At 39.7% G+C, this 22181-nt stretch overlaps 1 protein-coding gene across 15 annotated transcripts in view; it reads left to right on the forward strand.

Moving 5' to 3' along the window:
• PEX5L (peroxisomal biogenesis factor 5 like) overlaps positions 1 to 22181 on the forward strand; it is a 284291-nt gene that overhangs the window by 171281 nt on the left and 90829 nt on the right. For 8 of the 15 annotated variants that reach the window (XM_069559537.1, XM_069559558.1, XM_069559499.1 and 5 more), the window contains 4 exons: positions 751 to 945; positions 2824 to 2947; positions 3900 to 3996; positions 16604 to 16699. In XM_069559537.1, coding sequence (XP_069415638.1) covers positions 751 to 945; positions 2824 to 2947; positions 3900 to 3996; positions 16604 to 16699 — 512 coding nt within the window. Of the gene's footprint in view, positions 1 to 750; positions 946 to 2820; positions 2948 to 3899; positions 3997 to 16603; positions 16700 to 22181 lie in introns of all 15 variants that reach the window. The other 7 variants (XM_069559480.1, XM_069559531.1, XM_069559565.1 and 4 more) reach the window with 1 other exon arrangement.

A 22181-nucleotide genomic window follows, 5' to 3' on the forward strand; every position in this document is an offset into this window, starting at 1 on the left:
CCTAGTTTGCATTTGAACAAATTCTTATTTCTGCCTTCATTAGAGTATTTAACACAATGTAATCAACCTGCTGGGAAGTAAAAGTGTAACCATTTTATGGTTTGTTACATTGAAATTTAAATTTGCATATTAAACAGCAAAGGCATTAACATGTGTACCTATTCATCAACTATGGATTATGAAATACCTCTCTAGTGTGAGCCCAAACATCAAGCCGTTTTCTGAGTAAAGTGCTTAATTAAATAAAAGATGATTAGCAACATTCATTTATGCCCTAGATACTTTAGCAGTTTGAAATTAAAATACAAAGACATTTAGAAACTTTACCAAATCTTCCTCATCACTGTTTTGCAAGCATCTCTCAGAATATGATACATTGACTCTATGCTGGGAAAAAAACTTCACTCTAAAATATACCTCTTTATAAATAAAGCAAAGCAATCAAGTAAATAGTACCTGAACTCAGATTCAATTTTATCACTTTAATTCCATTCAAACTTTCATCACTGGTGCGACTGGTCTAAGCCTTATTCTGCAGATTTCTACCATGCCAAATAAAAGAGAACATGCAGCAAGTTTCCCAGTCTAAATGCAAACAGTCTTGATAAATCAATGGTGAGCTAACTTAATTTGGTGCTTCTAACCTATACTGCAAACACAAAATCCTTCTGCACCCAAATGAAGCTTATTTTTAAAAAAGAATTTCAGAGCAGTGAGTGAGCTTATCTTAATGTCTTCTCTCTCTTACAGTATTGACTACAGGCTTAGATCTCCTTGACTTGAGTGAACCTGTCTCTCAAACCCAAACCAAAGCCAAGAAGTTGGAGGCCTCATCAAAAACCTCATCCCTCAAGAAAAAGGCTGATGGGTCTGACCTCATCAGTGCAGATGCTGAGCAGAGAGGCCAGGCTCTCCGAGGCTCGGAGACAGCATCCTTAGACTTAAGTAAGGCAATAGCTGTGTTTGCTGCCTTGATACAAAGCCATTCTACAGATGACATGAAAACTGTGGGCAAAGCAGTAAAAAAGTTGATGTCTATGTAGGAAAGTGGGCAGGACACACTTTGAGCTTAGATTAAGTAGCAGTTGGGGAACTCAACTTTGTAGAACTGGTGTGGATTTATATGTTTACTTATACAACCCATGTATATTGAGTTTTTGACAGATGGCAGACACCATAGTAGGCGCTGGAGTGACAATGAAAATAAGATACAAATCTTGCTTTCCAGGACCATTCAGTCTAGAGAGGAAGAGAGTCTAGAAAGAGAAAATGCTAACCAAGGTCTGCTGCTGCTGCTAAGTCACTTCAGTTGTGGCCGATCCTGTGCGACCCCAGAGATGGCAGCCCACCAGGCTCTGCCATCCCTGGGATTCTCCAGGCAAGAACACCAAGGTCTAGGAACAGCCAAATGAAACAGTAACATGTGACATGCATGGAAATATAGCAGTACAATAATGTTAGCTACCATTTATTGGTGACTTACAATGTCCAGGACTGTGCCACGTCATTTACATACATTATCCCATTAAGTCATCACAACTCTTTGAAATGAGTGAGGAAGCAGGTTTTCAAATTTAAATAATTTGCCCAAGATCCCAGTTAGTATGAAGGTCTGGATGGAATTTGAGCCAAGCTCTGATTAACTTCAAAGTCCGTATTTCTCTCCACTGCACATTTTCCTGAGAAAGGAGGTCTTAACCTCAACTCATGGGACCAGTCAATTAGGCTCTTTTTCTTAAGAGAAAGAAAGGTGGCAAGAATTTCAGAAAGTCAGGGGCAACATGGATGAGTAAATATCCATAAAATGAACATATTAGTAACTTACCCATAAAGTCATGAAGGTTAAAGGAGATATATAAAATCGCTTAGCACTGTGTTATATACATATTAGATGCTTATGAATTAATTTATCCATTTGTTCAATAAACATTTTTCTGGATACCTGTTGTGTTCTATACTATGTGCTGGGAATACAAAGATAAATAATATAAGCTTTCTGCTCCTTAGTAAATTTACAGTCTAGTGGAGGGATAGAAAAATGATTAAATGATTACCATAAAGTATGTACTATGTGCTGCAATAAAGAAAAGCCTGGGTTAGTTACTGCATACTAGCACCTTCATCGGAGAAGGCAATGGCACCCCACTCCAGTACTCTTGCTTGGAAAATGCCATGGACGGAGGAGCCTGGCAGGCTGCAGTCTACGGGGTTGCAACTGAGCAACTTCACTTTCACTTTTTACTTTCCTGCATTGGAGAAGGAAATGGCAACCCACTCCAGTGTTCTTGCCTGGAGAATCCCAGGGACGGGGCAGCCTGGTGCGCTGCCGTCTATGGGGTCGCACAGAGTCGCACGGCGACTGAAGCAACTTAGCAGCAGCAGCAGCAGCAGCAGCAGCACCTTCATAAAGCCCCTCACCCAGCCAGGGGTTTATAGAATGGATGTTATAGGAAGCACTGTGATAGCAGTCTTAAAGGATGAGGAAGGATTTGTCAGATGAAAAACATGGATCAGAGAGAGTAAGGAGGAAAGGGCAGGGCTTTCCTGATACAGAAGCACAAATAGACCAAGATGCTTTTTCAAGCAAATACAAATATTGTCACAGTATTCAAGAATGGTAGAGTAGTGAGAAATAAGTCTTAGAGTCACCAGGGGTTGGATAATGAGCGTTCTTGTTTGCCAGGCCCTTAAGTTTTAGGGGAGGGCTCGGTTGAAGGGTAAAGTTCACTTGTATAAGACTACTCAGTCTTAACCAATCTCTGTTCTCTAGCCACCTCATATTCTCCCCCTGTTCCCCTCACCACCTTCCTGTCTCCTTAGCAGACATTCAAACACAACTGGAAAAATGGGATGATGTTAAGTTTCATGGAGATCGAAATAGCAAGGGGCATCCCATGGCAGAGAGAAAATCAAGCTCATCTAGAACCGGATCAAAAGAACTTTTATGGTAAGACATTTTAATATCAGAAAATAACCATTTATGTGTCATGTACACATGTATTGAAATAGCCATTGAGCTAAGTCAGTCCAGATTCTTGGTGCCGTTTATAAGCCCCTGTTTATCAATGTTAATTATCATGACTTCTAAAATTAAATTATTTCATCTGAGTTGTCAAAAATCCAGCCAATAAGGATTTTGACAGTTTCATAATTCAATACTCAATATTTTTCAATATTTGTTAATAATTTTCTGAATGTGTAACTGACCTTTCAAAATAAGTACACAAGTATATTCCATATATGTGTTTATTCAATGGGGGCTTCCCTGGTAGCTCAGATGGTAAAGAATCTGCCTGCCAATCCAGGAGACCCAGGTTCTATCCCTGAGTCGGGAATATCCCATTAAATGAGTTATAGTTAAATTACATGTTTCTAGTTAAACAGGTAGCCTGTCCTGACTTTATGAATCATCACTATCAGAAAATGAACAAATAATAATCTATGGATGCCCATGACAAAAACTGGCTGCCTAAATCTTACCATGTCTTTAAAACTTCCTAAAGGGCAACATATTTCAGTCTGTTGCCCTTCATACATCTCCATTTATATGACATTTCAAATTCTATATAAAGATCCAATCTTTACTAATACACTTTGTGAGAAGCTCCCTCCCCCCAAAAAGCCAATACTTTTTTGATGAAGCAGAACTTTCTGCAACAAAAATGGTATTGCATTTATTTGCCTTTTGCACGTAACTGAAGTCTAAATCAATCAGAGACAATAACACCTAGCACATTGCAGCCACTGATGTTCCAAAAGTGGTCATTATAAAGTAAAAGTCTGATGAGAACTTTGTTACCAAGGTTTTTGGTGATCCAAATTAGCCAGGTTTTTTGGCTGACTTTCTAGCTGAATTTGCTTCTTGATGTACATTAACTTCCTTCATGCGCCCCATATAGGTCTTCAGAGCACAGATCTCAGCCAGAACTGAGTGGTGGGAAAAGCGCCTTGAACTCTGAGTCAGCTTCAGAGCTGGAACTAGTGCCTCCAACACAGGTAACAAATCCAATTCCTCAACATACCTATCTTTTCTAATAGATCATTTATGTCATAAATATTTTATTTAAATTTTAACCAAAAAAATTGAAGTTTTTTTTTCCCTGTATTTTGTATTTTATTTGCTTTCTCGCTCAGTCACTATCTCAATGCTTAAAATAACAGATGATTGATAAATAGGTAGGTGGGTAGGTAGGTAGGTAGAAAGATAGATAGATAGATTTGGCTGAAAATGTGTCAGTAAACTTACTACTTAGCACTTTTTCCTTGTCCTACCATTTACTGTTCCATTATTTTTCAATACAAAATTTGTTCTGCTCCAGCATTAGCATTGTTTATGTAACAGACGCAAAGAAGAGGAAAGTACATCTTGAACATTCATTCACATCTATGCCCTATGGGACAAGATATTTACACATCAGGATTCTGGCCATCACATTAAAATAAATGTGATGCTAAGGAATTACTAAGTGTAGTATGAGCAATCATGATAATACTACCATTTGTATGGCAACCCACTCCAGTACTCTTGCCTGGAAAATCCCATGGACGGAGGAGCCTGGTAGGGCTGCAGTCCATGGGGTTGCAAAGAGTCAGACACGACTGAAGCGACTTAGCAGCACTAAGTATTAGGGACTCCACTATGTGCTTTTCACATATTGGATTGGCCAAAAAGTTTGTTTTGGTTTTTCCATAACATCCTACAGGAAAACTGAAATGAATGTTTTAGCCAACCCGATATTACACGTAATAAAAAAATCCTGTGAATTATTTTTAGCCTTACTTTGTCTCTAAAGAATCTTGGTAGAGTCAAAATCCTTTTATTGGGGCACCCAACTAATCCCTCGTATAAGTAAACCAGACCTGTCTGTCCACTATTTGACCCTCAACTTCAGTGTAACTGACTTGCCTATAACTAGTTACCTCCTATGGTTAAGGCTGTGCCAAGAAAACCCAAGTCAATCTCAATCTTTTCATTTGCTCAAACACTTTACAAGGGTATACAGCCTTGATCTAAAACCAAAAAGATCTCTTAAGAAATGTATCCACATTCACACATCTATAATCTCAGTGGAAATAAGTAGGATGAAATGAGCAAAAGAAATTTTCCTGAGTTTATTAGATAAGATACTGAAACTAAGAGAGGAGATACGTTGTCTGAGGTGAGTAAAGGGAAAACCATGATAATAGCAAATATTATTGAGTGCTATCAGAAGGCCTTCTAATATGTATTAATTAGCTCTTTTGATCCTAACAAATGACTTGATTGTAAGTGTATTTATTACCCCCATTTTATAAAGGGGGAAACTAAGCCATAGTGGGACTAAGAAAAACTGGCCACAACCAGTTAGTGGCCAAGAGAAGGCAGACACAGAAAGAAAACGCAAGGCATCTGGAAACAGTTCTAAGTCATTAACAGCAACCCTACAAGAGAGAGGTGGGCATTACTGCTCCCAGAACTCGGCAGGAAAATGAGTCAGCTAACTTTCAGAACAAATAACCCTGGGAAGCTTAATGAATTGTAAAGGTACCATGTTCATTTAAATGTATCTTTCAAAAAAGCAAATTGATAACATCTATTAGAGAAACATTTCTTGATAAGTGCATAGAGATTTAGATTCAGGTAAAGTAATTGGTGCTGTTTCATAAACTGGAATCCTTGGAACAGTTTAACGTGGCAAGAGAATACTTATTTCTGCAGCAGGGGGAGACCTGGCACAGGTGGGCTGTTCCACGGGGAGCTGGAGGGGTGGAGGATCAGCTGGGGTCCTCGGTTGCCATGGAGACCCACAATGCAGTCATCTTATTATTCCAGTGACTGCTACTCCCCTGCTGGTTGTCTGATTTCATCCCACCACATTGTCCACTTACCCACTGGTGTGCCTTTAAGCAAACACAATATGCTTTGGAAATTTTGTATGAGAGTCCCAAAATTGTTCTCCAAAACATAATGCTAATTGCCCTGAGATAGTTCTGCCTGGATAAATCATAGTGAATCCTTTTAGAAAGTTACCAATTATTTGTAAAGCGTTTATCCTTTAAATTATTTTTTTTAATGCTGCATGTTCACTTAACAAGATTTGCCTAAACTAAGCAAATTTATAACCTCCTAGTTGTAATTCCAGCCTATGGTTAAATTAGGAAAATTTCATGAATTTGGGATTTAATCATTTAAAATATTAAGTCACTCAAATGGAACAGCAAGAAAATAGACTGACTTAGCTACCTGTAATAAAAAACAGAAAGGTGTTTTTACTCTTAGTATACTGCTCTTAAATATATGATCTCTTTACATAAATAAGATGATAAAGCAGTATGAAAATTTGACTTAAAACTGACTTGCAAACTATTCAAGTAAAAAATTTCAGCTCATCAAAATTTTTTTACTGCTCCACTAACACTCAGATGGTTCACAGGAAAATCAAGGAAATGTATTCTCTCTCAAGCCAACATAAATAATCTTAGTTCAACAGGTGAGGAGCTATTTAAAAGCCTTGCTTAAAAATCATATTTCAAAATCACAAAGCGAATGAAAGCTAACAATGAGAACAATTCTTATGTTAGTTTATTTTCTTTTCAAAATGAGGAAAAAGAAAAGCATAGACTAATCTCTTTCAAATAGTGCTTTGAATACACTAATCAGAGTGACAGGAGATTATAATAAATTCTATAATCTCTGTATATTGAAGAATAAAGTTTCTTGATATTATGCAGACTGTGTAATTTGTATTCCCTGCAGCTAACCATTTAAAGAAATTATGATATCTGAAAAATTTAAAGATTTTTGAAGAATTGAAGAAATTCTTCAATGATATAAAATTAGCTTTTTCCATGAAGGAATTGAGATAGTGGTAAGGCAAAAAAAAAAAAAAAAAAGAACCAACTTCCACCAAAGAGTGATGGTTCACAAATTTCTTTTTCAAGTATGGACACTGGAAGGACAGCTTCAAGACAAGCTCTTCTTAACCTAAGCTGGACTACATGAGAAAGTGAGGCAGCCAGGCTCTCAAATACTGAGTCATAATCCTGACTCAGTATTTGAATCAGAGTGAACAGAATCACTCTGATCCTGCTGATTTTGGCAGAGCAAATACTTCCTTCCACATTGTCATAATTCCATCAAGTTGGCAGTGTTCCAAACCAGAACAGTTTAAACTTTAAAAGTGCAGATATATTTTCTAAATTTTTGAAGGAGTAGTGAAAAAGGAAAGGCATACTAATAGTAATGTAAGACATTCCTAATATACTATTTGAAATGTTTACAATAATCTTGAGAATTAACGTTCTCTCCATTAATGAGCAATGCATCTCAGAGAACAGAAGTAGTTTTCCCAAGGTGACACAGCTAAGATGGAGAGGAGCCAGCACTCAGATCAAACCCATCAGCTTCTAAAGTCCTTGTTCTTCATCCCACGTCACCTCTTATTAGCCACATCAGACTTCTTTACCTGAGAGAACTCAGAGACCATCGATTTCCCTTCTCAATGCAAGCCCTGGTTATTACTTAGTTTATAGGGTTAATATGAGTTAAGTGGTTTTAAAAAATATCATTTTCTTCCAGAAAATCTGAAGATGAATTAGGATTGTCATCTGATCTGAGGCCATGCACATTTTTGCACCTCCCCTCCCAAATTCATTCTCAACCTCTTGCTCTTAGAAATGCTAATGACTTCCATGCCATTCCTTTTCAATTTAATGAAGAAGACAATGTCTGCCATCCATAAAGCCATAAGTGAGGCAGTGGAAAAGCTTGAAAGATGAGACAAATTTTAAGAAGTATGAAGAACTTTATATCTAGTAGAAACAATTAGATAATACACTATAAATATAAATATAGTTTTGCTTTTTGGAAGACAGCACAGGAGCCACATCAGCATCCCTCTTACCCTCCTGGCAACACACAGTGAGCTACCAGTGAGGAAGAAAGCAAGAGAAGACAGAAAGAAGTAACAAAACCAAGAAGGCAGAAAGACAAGGTCAGCAGGAGGGCAATAAGAAAGAAAGCTGAAGATCATTTTCATAGTAGATAATCTGCACATACTAGGTACTCAACAAATACTTTTTATATAGTGGAAACATAAAGAATACTAACAAAAAGGAGAAACAAAATGTTTTTCATTTTTAAAAATTTGAAAATAGAGGCTAGTGGTTAAAGATGGGAAAAAGAAAGGATAAATTTTTATTCCTTTAGCATTTGAAGCTAGTTTCAAAAAATAATTTTTAGTTGTGTTTGCTAGTAGACTGTTCATCTTCTTTAAAAATCAGTCCTGATTTGCCTTGATAGTCCATAACATAGAATTGCATGTTTGGAGGCAGACAGGAACCATGGGCTACCCACCTTTGCACAAAGCTCTGGGAATCTGCTCTTGACACAAAAGGTACACCTTTTTTCTGTACGTTCAATGATAAATGTCTGCTGGCTGATTAAGAAAAAATATCATAGCCATCTTAATGAAGAAAGTGCTTAGATGATCTGTTCTATCATGAGTCCAGATTAAACAAAAGAGTTCTAAACACAGTGTTTTTTTTTAATCGAATTTCCAAAGTCACACCTGATAAGCCCTAAGCAGAAAAATGATAACACTTCACCAGCAAAGGTCTGTATATTCAAAGCTATGGTTTTTCCAATAGTCATGTACAGATGTACGAGTTGGAACATAAAGAAGGCTGAGCACCAAAGAATTGATGCTTTCAAACTGTGGTGCTGGAGAAGACTCTTGAGAGTCCCTTGAACAGCAAGCAGATCAAATCAAGTCAGTCAATCCTAAAGGAAATGAACTCTGAATATTCATTGGAAGGACTGATGCTGATGATCTCAGTTCGTTTCCAAGGTAAACCATTCAATATCACAGCAATCCAAGTCTGTGCCCCAACCACTAATGCTGAAGAAGCTGAACAGTTCTATGATGACCTACAAGACCTTGTAGAACACCAAAAAAGATGTCCTTCTCATCATAGAGGACTGGAAGTCAAGAGATACCTGGAGTAACAGGCACATTTGGCCTTGGAGTACAGAATGAAGCAGGGCAAAGGCTAACCAAGTTTTGCCAAGAGAATGCACAGGTCATAGCAAACACCCTCTTCCAACAACACAAGAGAAGACTCTATACATGGACCTCACCAGATGATCAATACTGAAATGAGATTGATTATATTCTTTGCAGCCGAAAATGGAGAAGTTCTATCAGCAAAAACAAGACCAGGAGCTGACTGTGGCTCAGATCATGAACTCCTTATTGCCAAATTCAGACTTAAATTGAAGAAAGTAGGGAAAACCACTAAGCCATTCAGGTATGACCTAAACCAAATCCCTTATAATTATGCAATGGAAGTGACAAATAGATTCAAGAGATTAGATCTGATAGAGTGCCTGAAGAACTATGGACGGAGGTTCATGACACTGTACAGGAGGCGGTGAGCAAAACCATCCCCAAGAAAAAGAAATGCAAGAAGGCAAAATGGTTGTCTGAGGAAGCCTTACAAATAACTGAGAAAAGAAGAAAAGCAAAACGCAAAGGAGAAAAGGAAAGATATCCATCTGAATACACAGTTCCAAAGAATAGCAAGAGTGATAAGAAAGCCTTCCTAAGTGAACAATGCAAAGAAATACAGGAAAACAATAGAATGGGAAAGACAAGAGATCTCCTCAAGAAAATTAGAGATACCAAAGGAACATTTCACACAAAGATGGGCACACTAAAGGACAGAAACCATATGGACCTAACAAAAGCAGAAGATATTAAGAAGATGTGGCAAGAATATACAGAACTATACAAAAAAGATACTAATGACCCAGATAACCATGATGAAGGGGCTTCCCTTGTAGCTCAGTTGGTAAAGAATCTGCCTGCAGTGCAGGAGACCTAGGTTCGATCCCTGGGTTGAGAAGATCCCCTGGAGAAGGAAATGGCAACCCACTCCAGTATCCTTGCCTGGAAAATCTCATGGACAGAGGGGACTGGAGGGCTGAAGTCCATGGGGTCGCAAAGAGTCGGGCACGACTGAGCGACTAACACTAACCATGATGATGTGATCACTCACCTAGAGCCAGACATCGTGGAGTGCAAAGTCAAGTGGGCCTTAGGAAGCATCACTACAAACAAAGCTAGTAGAGGTGATGGAATTCCAGCTGAGCTATTTCAAATCCTAAAAGATGATGCTGTTTTAGCATTCCACTCAATATGCCAGCAACTTTGGAAAACTCAGCAGTGGCCACAGGACTGGAAAAGGTCACTTTTCATTCCAATGAAAGGCAATGCCAAAGAATGTTCAAACTACCACACAATTACACTCATCTCACATGCTAGCAAGGTAATGCTCAAAATGCTTCAAGTTAGGCTTCAGCAGTACATGAACTGAGAACTTCCAGAAGTTCAAGCAGGATTTAGAAAGGGCAGAGGAACCAGAGATCAAATTGCCAATACCTGCTGGATCATAGAAAAAGCAAGAGAATTCCAGAAAAATATCTGCTTCATTGACCAAAGCCTTTGACTTGTAGATCACAACAAACTGTGGAAAATTCTTAAAGAGATAGGAATACCAAACCACCTTACCTGCCTCCTGAGAAGTCTGTATGCAGGCCAAGAAGCAACAGTTAGAACCAGACATAGAACAACAGACTGGTTCCAAATTGGGAAAGGAATATGTCAAGGCTATATATTTTCAACCTGCTTATTTAACCTGTATGAAGAGTACATCATGAGAAATGCCAGGTTGGATGAAGCACAATCTGGAATCAAGATTGCTAGGAGAAATACCAATAACCTCAGATATGCAGATGACACCATCCTTATGGCAGAAAACAAAGAGGAACTACAGAGTCTCTTGATGAAGGTGAAAGAGGAGCGTGAAAAAGCTGGCTTAAAACTCAACATTCAAAAATCGAAGAACATGGCATCCAGTCCCATCACTTCACGGCATATAGATGGGGAAACAATGGAAACAGTGACAGACAATTTTCTGGGGCTTCAAAATCACTGCAAACGGTGACTGCCACCATGAAATCAAAAGACACTTGCTCCTTGGAAGTGTCTTGCTCCTCACTGAGTGTCTATGATGAGCCTAGACAGCATATTAAAAAGCAGAGACAAAACTTTACCAACAAAGGTCCATATAATCAAAGCTATGACTTTTCTAGTAGTCATGTATAGATTTGAGTTTGGACCATAAAGAAAGCTTTGTGTTGAATTTTGTGTGAATTGATGCTTTTGGAGAAGACTCTTGAGAGTCCCTTGGACTGCAAGGAGATCAAACCAGTAAGTCCTAAAGGAAATCAGTCCTAAATATTGATTGGGAGGACTGAAGCTGAAGCTGAAGCTCCTATACTTTGGCCACCTGAATCAAAGAAGTGACTCTTTGGAAAAGACCTTGATGCTGGGAAAGATTGAAGGTGGGAGGAGAAGGAGATGACAGAGGATGAGATGGTGGATGGCATCACTGACTCGATGAACATGAGTTTGAGAAAGCTCAGGGAGTTGATGATGAACAGGGAAGCCTGGTGTGCTGCAGTCCATGGGGTGACAAAGAGTTGGACACAACTGAGTGACTGAACTGACTGATGCTGAAGATGAAGCTCCAATATTTTGGCCACCAGATGCATAAGACCCAACTCATTGGAAAAGACCTTGATGCTGGGAAAGATTGAAGGCAGGAGGAGGAGGGGGCAACAGAGTATGAGACAGTAAGATGACATTATTGATTCAATGGACATGAGTTTGGTCAAACCCTGGGAGATAGTGAAGGACAGGGAAGCCTGGTGTGCTGCAATTCACGGGGTCACAAAGAGTCGGACATGACTAAGTGACTGAACTGAAATGAACTGAACTGAACTGAAACTGACTTAAGAGAGACTTTTTAATGACTGTTATATAATCTCTGCTAGTTGTTATATTTTTCTTCTCTACAGTTAAGCAAATCCCTTTTCTCCTCCAATTCCTTCAGAAAGATACTGAGCCTTTTTAAAATGTGTTTTGGTGGAAGATATCTATCAATTGTATGAGGAGCTATGAATGATGGCTTTAGATGTTAGCCAAGAAAATTATGCTAGGACAACCACAGCCACAAATACAGTCCTTTGCAAATCATATTTGACTGTTTTGATCATATGACTGCTTTGATCACAGTCATAACTTTTAATAAAGAGAATAAAGCATAATATTATTTTCAGAGTTATTTAATTCTTTCTTCTCTCCCTTCACCTAGTGCTGATCATTCAGTGCAATCAACAGCTGGGGGAATTAAATGCTTTCCTTCTTTGGAGACTGTAATACCCTAAAATCCAATTATCTTAAATGAATTAAAATGCTGTTTTTAAAGCCAAAGCACTTCCAGGAGGTAACTGTTAAGTGCGGAGCCTTTCTCAAAACCATGCAAAGAAGGAAAGAAATGACTACGTCAGAGTATATTTGTGAACTCCGGAGTTCCACCCACATACACATAATGTCAGTTCCTAGATCAGAAGTTCTCACAGTGTGGTCCCTAAACCAGCAGTGTCAGTATCACTTGGGAACTTGTTAGAAATGACAATTCTATAGCCCCACCCCACACCTACTGACTCAGAAACCCAAGGGGTGGAGCCCTGCAAATTGAAGGTGACCTGTGGGTGACTCTAATGGTGATTCTAATGCACACTAAAGCTTAAGAACTGCTATTACAGCCACTGTGCTACCAAAACAGCTGCAAGTCAGACTTACAGATGTAACTGTCTTGTTTATCATTCCTCTAGTTAAATATTAAGAAATATCTGCAGTTTACTAGCATTATTTATGTTTTGCCCGTAATGAAATTAGATGTAAATATATATATATATATATATATATTGTTCAAAAAGAAGGCTGTTCTTGACTGTGTGTTTAGTCTGTTTTTTCATTCTCAGTCCTAAATCAGCATGTCTGGGCACACTGCTGAGTTGCTGAAAAGTTTTAGAACCTTTAGATGTATACTACCCTCAGCTTGCAAACTGCCTTTGTTTACATTCAGTATCTACTTATATTTTATAGCATTTATTTTATGCTTCCTTAGGAAAAATAGATGGCTTTAAAATGTGAGGTAGCTAACATTCAAATTAGTAATAACATAAGGCTTTCCTATCAATGTGGGAAATAGCATTTACCTAAATAGTAACTGTACTATCAAAACAAAATTTCATTTGCACGGTAAGATTATATTTACATTTACTGTTTTAGGCAGTTAAGAGAACATAAACTGTAACTCTAGAATCCTGAGAGATTTTCTTCTTCCTGATGTATGGTGCCCTTTGCATCCTGTGATTCATAATCCACTTGGGTCATGAAACATTGATGAACGGAAGCCAGTGACAGTAATGGAGTCCTGTTCGGTCAGGCTTCACAGGAAAGACAGATCATATTTCACAGGTGAAAAGTGCCTCTAATTAAAGGAGGTGCCTTGGGGACAAAAATGTTAGTGCTTCCTCTTTCTTCTCCTAATGCCTTTATTATATAAATGCACAAAGTTTATTTCTTACCACGTGTGTCCATTTTTTTTTTAACTTTATCTCAATGAGTATTTATTTCATGAACAAACCTGCAGGAAAATAAAAGAGTTGGTTCTAAAAGCAAAGGAATAAGGAACAGAGATTTAAGTAGCCAGTCGGGAAAGAAAAATCAAAATGAAAAGTTTACCAAGTTAGATACAAGGTTGATTAACTGTCTATAAGACAATAAAGTCATATCACCTTTGGCATTAACTTCTCTACCAGGCTGTAAGATCCTAATAGGTTATCAGTTCTAAAAGGTTATAAATCATCTGCACCTTTATATTTGTTAAACAAATATATTGTCACCCAAGAGTGTCAAATGAGGGTGGCAGTGGGCTGAATGGTGGCCCCCATAAAAGATATGTTCATATCCTAATCTCTGGAACCTGTGTCAGTCTTCCCCTCCCTGACTTGATTTTCTGGATTAGAAAAATACAGTAGCTTCCACAGGGCCCAGAGAATAAGGGAGGATGCTTGTTTGGGAGGTCACTGGGCCTCGCCCACCAGTCAGCAAGGCACTGATGCCAAGGCAGTAGCATCAATGCCTTGACCTGCCTTCATCACCCTCCCTTTTCTGACCACAGGCACTGCCTCAATCCTGAGCTACTCACAGGCATCACTCTTTACCAGGAACCCCACTAGGGCATCCTGCAGCCACCCCCACCCCACCCCCAAACCAGGGTTTACTAGCACAGACATCTGCCAGTCCAGGTACAGTACAAAAATCAAGTCCCTTTCAATCTCCTATAAACTCTCCTTAGCCTCCAGATTGGCCATGAGACTTTGAGAACACACAGCTACCTTCTGGGAGTAGGGAAGAGAAATACCTTTAATTTGGTCACTCATGTATTCCCTGACAGTATATTTTCAACAAATATTTACTGATTATTTGTGGAGCACCTACTCTTAGAAAGAAGGGCCAGGGATACAGCAGGGAATAAATACATCAAGGAGGAGAAAACATAAATTAATGTTCCAATAAATTAACCTCTCACATCCATTAAAGCAGAAGGCAGTCTAAGACTTGTTTATGCTCAGAAACATTCCTAGTAATTACTTTTTTCTTATTATTTTCAGCCCACAGTATTCTAGACAGCTTCTTGGCTAGCTCTCTCAACCTTGCATGAATGTCCCTGTCTCCAAGGGACAGCTTTTCTATATTTTGCATCTTCCTAAAATGGCCAGTTGAGCACAGCCTCCTGTGAGAGGCAGCACATGCAGTGGTTTTGAGCATGGCCCAGAAGCAATGGTCCTACCACTTAGCCAGCTGTGAGACCAGGGGCAAGTCAAGTCAGCTCTCTGTGCTTCAGGGTCATGAAGTCAATGCTAGTACTTACCTCGGGTTGTTGAAAAGACATGAGTTCTAGTAGGTAAAGGACTTGAAGCAGCGTCTGGCAGGTAGTCAGCCCTGGTATTGGTGTTGTTCAGTCTCTATGTCGTGTCCAATTCTTTACGAATCGGACATGGTGTGTAGCCTGCCAGGCTCTTCTGTCCATGAGATTTCCCAGGCAAGAATACTGGAGTGGGTTGCCATTTCTTCTTCCAAGGGATCTTCCCAACCCCGGGATTGAATACTGTGTAATCATTAAAGAGGGCGCTTCCTCTTGAGGACCACTAATGGTGGAGAAAGAATGAAAAGCAACTGAACAGAATAGATAGTAAGTGCTGGGTGGAGAGCAAAGTTTTGTCATAGTTTTGGTTTTTGAATGTGGCTACTTTTAAAAATCACCACAGAAGTTTTCAAACATTTAATTTCTGGGCCCCACCTTCAAAGATCACTTCATTGGTCTGGCGTGGGGCCCAGGTCTTTTCAAGTAATTCCCCTAGAAGCAGGGGTTGAACATCCCTGCAGGACAGCAATCTCCCACATGGCCAAGGAGCCACCCCTGCCCTACAGTGAAAGGGGGTGGGGGACTTGACTCCGAGCCTCTCTCCCCCTGTTCCCCAAGGCCTGGCTGCCTTAGCAGTGCTGGGCCTCCTCCCGCAATCGCTCCACAGGCATCCTTGGGGCATGTATCACTTGTCAGACCCTGGGCTCAGGCTGGGGCAGTACAACAGTTACCAAAGTCCTACCCTTGTGGACCCCACAGCAGAGCAAGAGGATCAGAGAAGAAGATAGATAAGAAAACAAGCAACTACATGGAGAAAAGTCAGAAACATTCAATGCTCATGGAGAGAGTTCTAATCAACATACAGTGTATACTTACTAGGAAATCCTTGGGAAAAGACTGAGGTAGGTCAAGGAGTGCAACATGTGAAGACTCTCCATGGTACATTGCTGAATAGAAAAAAACAAGCCACAGAATAGCACCATTTACGTTTCCAAAAGCTTTTTGAAACACTGTGATATTCTATCCATGGGTACATAAATATACATGCAAATGCAAGGGGGAAAGGTCTAGAATTATGCCTCTGATTTACAATGATTAATTTTTTTCTAAAAGAATGTAATCATTGTGAAATTTAAAATAGATATTTTTTAAATTCTAGCAAACTCTTTGTGGGGGATCTTCTGGAAATATTTGCATTTAGCTAAGTTGTGTATCACATTTCCTGTTAATTGTGATAAAGCAGTTGGCATTACCAGACATGATTTTATCCAAGTGACTATTTAGCAGAGAGCAGTGACCTGAGGAAACGTGGCATGAGACACATGTGTGCCAAGAGAGGAAAGGCAAAGGAAAGAGAATACAGCATGAAGCCCAGCTCAAGTGTAAGGAGAAAGGCCTAGCAGCTACCTTCCGTGGCTGCAGCCTTCACAGCTTCACCTGAGGCTGATCCTCCTAACAAGCTGAAAGCGCAAACATCGGCTTCCTGGTGTATTCTATAATGGGGATTCTCCAGCCATAGGGAGACTTCCTAACCTATCAACGCCTTGAACCTAGACCAATGAGATGTAAGATCTTTGGGCGGTAAGGCCTGGGTGTGGATGTTTTAATATGACCTCGGCTGAGGCTCTCTGTTAGAAGATGCCTCCGTGTTCCGCTTGCAAAGTACTCCAAAAGTGACGTCAGTCACAGGTGCTTCTTAAAGCCTAGGGTACTATGAGAAAGGGAAAAATGTTTGTATTTTATATTACGTGATTCCAAAATTGTGTTTGGTTTATTTCAGGCTCGACTGACCAAAGAGCAGCGCTGGGGGAGCGCCTTGCTGTCCAGAAACCACTCCTTAGAAGAAGAATTTGAAAGAGCGAAAGCAGCTGTGGAGGTAGCTTTTTGGTTTATTTTTTCTGTTTCATGTTTCTGAGAGTGGAATTCAAAAAAATCAAACAAGATATATATGAAGTAGGTCTTTTTTAAAAAAATTGGAGGATAATTGCTTTACAGTGTTGTGTTGGTTTCTGCCATACAACAACGTGAATCAGCAACATGAATCTTAAGTATACATCTATTCCCTCCCTTTTGAGCTCCCTTCAGCCCTCTAGGTTGAAATGAGTCTTTATAGACATGAGCAAACCATGACTATAATTGTTAGAATGAGACCTGGTTACCAGAGAACTTTTGACTTCCTACATGGGGTGACTAATAGTTGTCAACTCTTAAAATTCTGTGGTAGATTAGCAGTGACTGGAGTTTTGGGTGAGGAAGAACTCTGAGTCTCATCAGGCTCCCGTGATGAACCTATGCTATGCATTTGCTAGCTTCTATGAGGTCAAGCTTCATGCCTGATTTTTTTTTCTCAGACATCTAGGACAATGTCTGAAACATAGAAGCTCTTGCTAATCCTGAAATATACGTTTTCCTCACTGGGTGGGGAAAAAAGGCAGGGCTGAGAAATTCTAATCAATGATAGCCCATCTTGACTTGAGCCATAATTTTTCTTTCTTTCTTTCTTTTTTTTTTTACTGTTAAGAGTGTTCAAAACAATGACAATGTTAATAAATACTTAATTTGAACATTACTTTTCCTTGTTTAACCTTCTAATAAGAGAGGGGGTGGGGGAAGAAAGAAAGAAGGGGAAAAGGGAAGCCAAAAAAGGCATCCTTGGCTGTTTTTTTATCCATTTCCTTCCTGGTTAGATTTGCAAAGAGTGCATCACAGGCCCCATCTATGATTCTCACCAAAGCTTTGCTAGATGACTATTTGAGAGTGGAGCTTTTCACCCAATCCAAGTATGAACTTGTCAGGACCTCCGTTTCTATTATTGATGGGAAGTCTTGCAAATTGAAAGTATTCCTGTAATATGGTTCATTTATGTGTCAGTCTTACCACTAGAATTTGGATGAAAGTATTATACAATGGGCAGTCTTTCAGTAATTTCATACTTGAAGTGCAATTAGATCATACTAGCAATTTAATATTAAAAAGTTCTCTATATTCTAGGAAATAATTCCAGTCAAATTTCATATCATCAGTCAGAAACCTAGTAAGAGAACACTTTAATCTTATCACAGTACAGTCCACCCAAATTTCTTCTTTTAGTTTTAACCTTTTTATTAAAAAAAAGTTATGCATATTTAGTGCTCTTGAATGTGATCAACTGATAGATTTGATTGAGACCAGCTGAGTTCAAATTATTCAACTGCATGGAGGCTGTAGCTCAATTGATCTTAAATGTAGAATTTTCTGACTTAAAAGAATTTAAGTTTCTTTTGAACTCCTACTGTGTATAATACACTGAATTAGCACTAAAAAGATTATTTAGAACCATAGATTCTTGGGGAAGAAAAGACTTTAGAATTTATCTATTCCTATTTGTAAGGAGGAGACAATGGGTTCAACTAAAACAACATAAGTGCAAAGTAATATATCAACAAGAAAAAAATTGCCCTTCTGTCTATTCATAAAATCACTTAATCTTAGTTTTGGTGGAGATGCCATCTATTCCAACCAGTCACACAAAACAATTTTTCTTTTTAAACATACTTGAAAAATTGTTTATTCAAACATACCCTGTTTCTGTTTGAACATTTCCAGTTAGGAACAACTCACTTCTTTTCAAGAAAACCTATTTCAGTTTTGGACAATCCTGACTATTAAAAAGGTCTTCCCTGAATTAGGCTGAAATTGATCTACCAGCAACTACCTGTTTTCTTACCCCTGGCTTTGCTCTCTCTGGACCAAGGCAAACTTAGGTGAATCCCTTCTCTACATGATGCCCATCTCAACCTGAGGAAGCCTGATTTTCTCCTGGTTTCTTCTTGTATGTCCTGGGAATTGAGAGATCAGGGTTGTTATTCCAACTTGCCACTAATAACTAAACATCATATCTCATTTGGAGAAGAAAATGGCAACCCACTCCAGTGTTCTTGCCTAGAAAATCCCATAGACAGAGGAGCCTGGAGGGCTGCAGTCCAGAGGGTTGCAAAGAGTTGGGTACAACTGAGCGACTGAACATTAATAGACCTCATTAATATACCTCATTAATCCATGTAAGTCTCATTTTTCCACACCTCTACAGTCCTTTCCAGCTACAGAATCTTAAAAGGCTGTAAATTACTTCAAGTAGTTATCCACAAACATTAGTGGCTGTCTATACATGTTGGCTGCTGAACTAGGTGCTAGAGATAAAGGAATGAGCTAGCTTTGAGTTACTGTCCAGCAGTGGCGTGGAACAGATGACCGACTTAAACAAGGCATTTGCTCCCTTCCACTTTAGTTTCTTCATTATAAGATGAGGGGCTTGGATTTCTAATGTACTAAAAGTGCTATCCGTTTATAGCTTCAGGTGAAGTGACTAAGTGCAGAATTCCTAGCAAAACAGAAAACTGTAAGCATATTTGCTCAGCTGGAAGCCTGGAATCTGAATGAGAGAGGATGGTGCTGACCAGAAGGTGTGAACAGGTGTGGGGAAAAAGGCATGAGGCATGGGGGTGGGGGTTGTATTTCACCAAGCTGAGGGTAAATCAGACCTACACAACTGCACACATATGTAACTGCTTACTTCCCAACATTATTCTTATTGAGGGTTTAATCTAAATCCTTAGCAGAAGGCATTAAAAAATGTGTCACAGAGTCTCGGAAATATACACGCCACTTGACCCAGCCACTTCTTAGAATTTGTCTTAGGAAAATAGTCATAAAAGTTTGCAATATTTTACCTGTAGAATTTTACTTGGTGAAAATTGGGAATAGCCCAAGTGTACCACAGCAGAATTAACTAAATTACTATCTCTACAGTAAAATGCTGTATAACCATTAAAAATTACAACATAGAAAAATAATTAAGATCATGTAAAATGTCTAGTGATAATTGGAATACTCATTTATATACTGACAACTTTACAGTATGATCCCAGGTTCATAAAATTATAATAGCTTAATACCTCATGTATTTGGAATGACTTCCCTGGTGGCTCAGCTGGTAAAAACTCCGCCTGCAATGTGGGAGACCTGGGTTCGGTCCCTGGGTTGGGAAGATCCTCTGGAGAAGGGAACGGTTACCCAACCCAGTATTCTGGCCTGGAGAATTCCATGGACTGTATAGTCCATGGGGTCACAAAGAATCAGACACAACTGAGTGTTTGGAATACATACTCTGTGCCAGCCACTGCCTCAGGAGCTCTGCATGGATTCTCATTTAATCCTCCCAGCAGGCCTATGAGGAAGGTAATATTACTGTTCTCATCCTGCAGATGAGAAAACTGAGGCTTAAAGATATTGCAGACATTTGCATGACATTTTATAAGCAATTAAGATAGACTGAAAATGAAGAACTCTCATTTAGCAAGTTATGAAGTCATGATTTCCTCCCAGACTCCAGAGCCTGTATTCTGAATCACTGCACTGTATAATCAAGATAGTCTGTGTCCAATTGTTCACAGTAGTTATCCTTGGGTGGCTGTGTTTGGGAGTGATTTAATTTCTTCCATTAGCTTATCTGTATTTTCCAAATGTTCTGTCATAAATGTGTACTATGTTGGTAATCAGGGAAAAAGTGGTAAATTCCAGTGGGCACTATAGTAGAATCTCAGATTCTTAAAGAGAACGAAAAGTGCCACATTCTTCGTTTCAAGACTGATAAAGAATGGCACTGCAGATCAGCTTTATTAGAGATTGTTCTAAACAGCGAGACCCAGATGAAAACCATGCCTGGGGCGAGTTCAGTGTTTCCAGTCTCCATTTCTATATTATCTGGTTCCAATATTCCTTCTGTTTCACATTCTATTCCATTCTTAAACCCTCTTTTTTTTTTTTTTTGGTCATCATCCTGCCTCAGGCCTAGCACCTGATCCCCTTTCCAGCTTCTTCTGCATCTCAGCCCTTCGAGAGCTCCAAGGGTACCACCGAGCTCATCTTGCACAGCAGCCGCATTGCCTTCGGTCTCCACTCTTTCCTCTGCAGGGAACATTCTTCTCCCACATCCTGGTGTGGCAGGTTCCTTATTGTCATTCAGATTCGAACTCAAGTGTCAACACCTCAGGAAAGCTGAAGCTGACCACCAGTTGCTGCACAGCACCTCAAATTTTGTTTTTCACTCTTACATTTATCACTTTGTCCTCCCTTATTTATTTATCTGTCTGTTCTCTGTCCACTTTAAAACGTAACCTCAATGAGAAAAGGGATCATGTCTCTTATGTAACACTACCTCAAGAGCTAAAACAGTGTCTGGTAACTGTGTCCATGCTCAGTTGCTCAGTTGCATCTGACTCTGCATCCCCTTGGACTGGAGCCTCCCAGGTTCCTCTGTCCATGGAATTTTTCAGGCAGGAATACTGGAGTGGGTTGCCATTTCCTCCTCTGGGGTACCTCAGTTCAATTCAGTCACTCAGTCATGTCTGACTCTTTGCGACCCCATGAACCGCGGCACGCCAAGCCTCCCTGTCCATCACCAACTCCCGAAGTTTGCCCGAACTCATGTCCATCGAGTCGGTGATCCCATCCAGCCATCTCATCCTCTGTCATCCCCTTCTCCTGCCCCCAATCCCTCCCAGCATCAGAGTCTTTTCCAATGAGTCAACTCTTCACATGAGGTGGCCAAAGTACTGGAGTTTCAGCTTCAGCATCAGTCCCTCCAGTGAACACCCAGGACTGATCTCCATTAGGATGGACTGGTTGGATCTCCTTGCAGTCCAAGGGACTCTCAAGAGTCTTCTCCAACACCACAGTTCAAAAGCATCAATTCTTCAGCACTCAGCTTTCTTCACAGTCCAACTCTCATATCCATACGTGACCACTGGAAAAACCATAGCCTTGACTAGACAGACTTTAGTATTTAATAAATACTTGTTGAATGAATGTATGGCTGGCTAATTGTTAATCACATAACGTGAGAAACACTTCAAAAGTGCCCTATCACCTTCTAATGTAATTGAGTATTTGCAGTTTCATAGCTGATGTAAACAATCAATTCTGTCTCTGGGGTACAGATCTCTCCCAGGGACTGCCCTGAAGCGTCCTGAGACTGTCTTGGTCTCAGTGTCAGTCAGTGAGACAGTCGCAGTGTTACAATGCCATTACAATACAGGTGACAGCAACCGCTCTTGCCATGGTGTTACATTGGACCTGTTTTATATTCTGCGTGGTATGATCTAGGCTATACATAGACTATGTAGTACCTGCTGCTGCTGCTAAGTCGCTTCAGTCGTGTCCAACTCTGTGCGACCCCATAGACGGAAGCCCACCAGGCTCCCCGTCCCTGGATTCTCCAGGCAAGAACACTGGAGAGGGTTGTCATTTCCTTCTCCAATGCGTGAAAGTGAAGTCGCTCAGTCATGCCCAACTTCGCGACCCCATGGACTGCAGCCCTA

Source organism: Ovis canadensis, chromosome 1 (genome assembly GCF_042477335.2).
Source record: "Ovis canadensis isolate MfBH-ARS-UI-01 breed Bighorn chromosome 1, ARS-UI_OviCan_v2, whole genome shotgun sequence".
Classification (NCBI taxonomy): domain Eukaryota; kingdom Metazoa; phylum Chordata; class Mammalia; order Artiodactyla; family Bovidae; genus Ovis; species Ovis canadensis.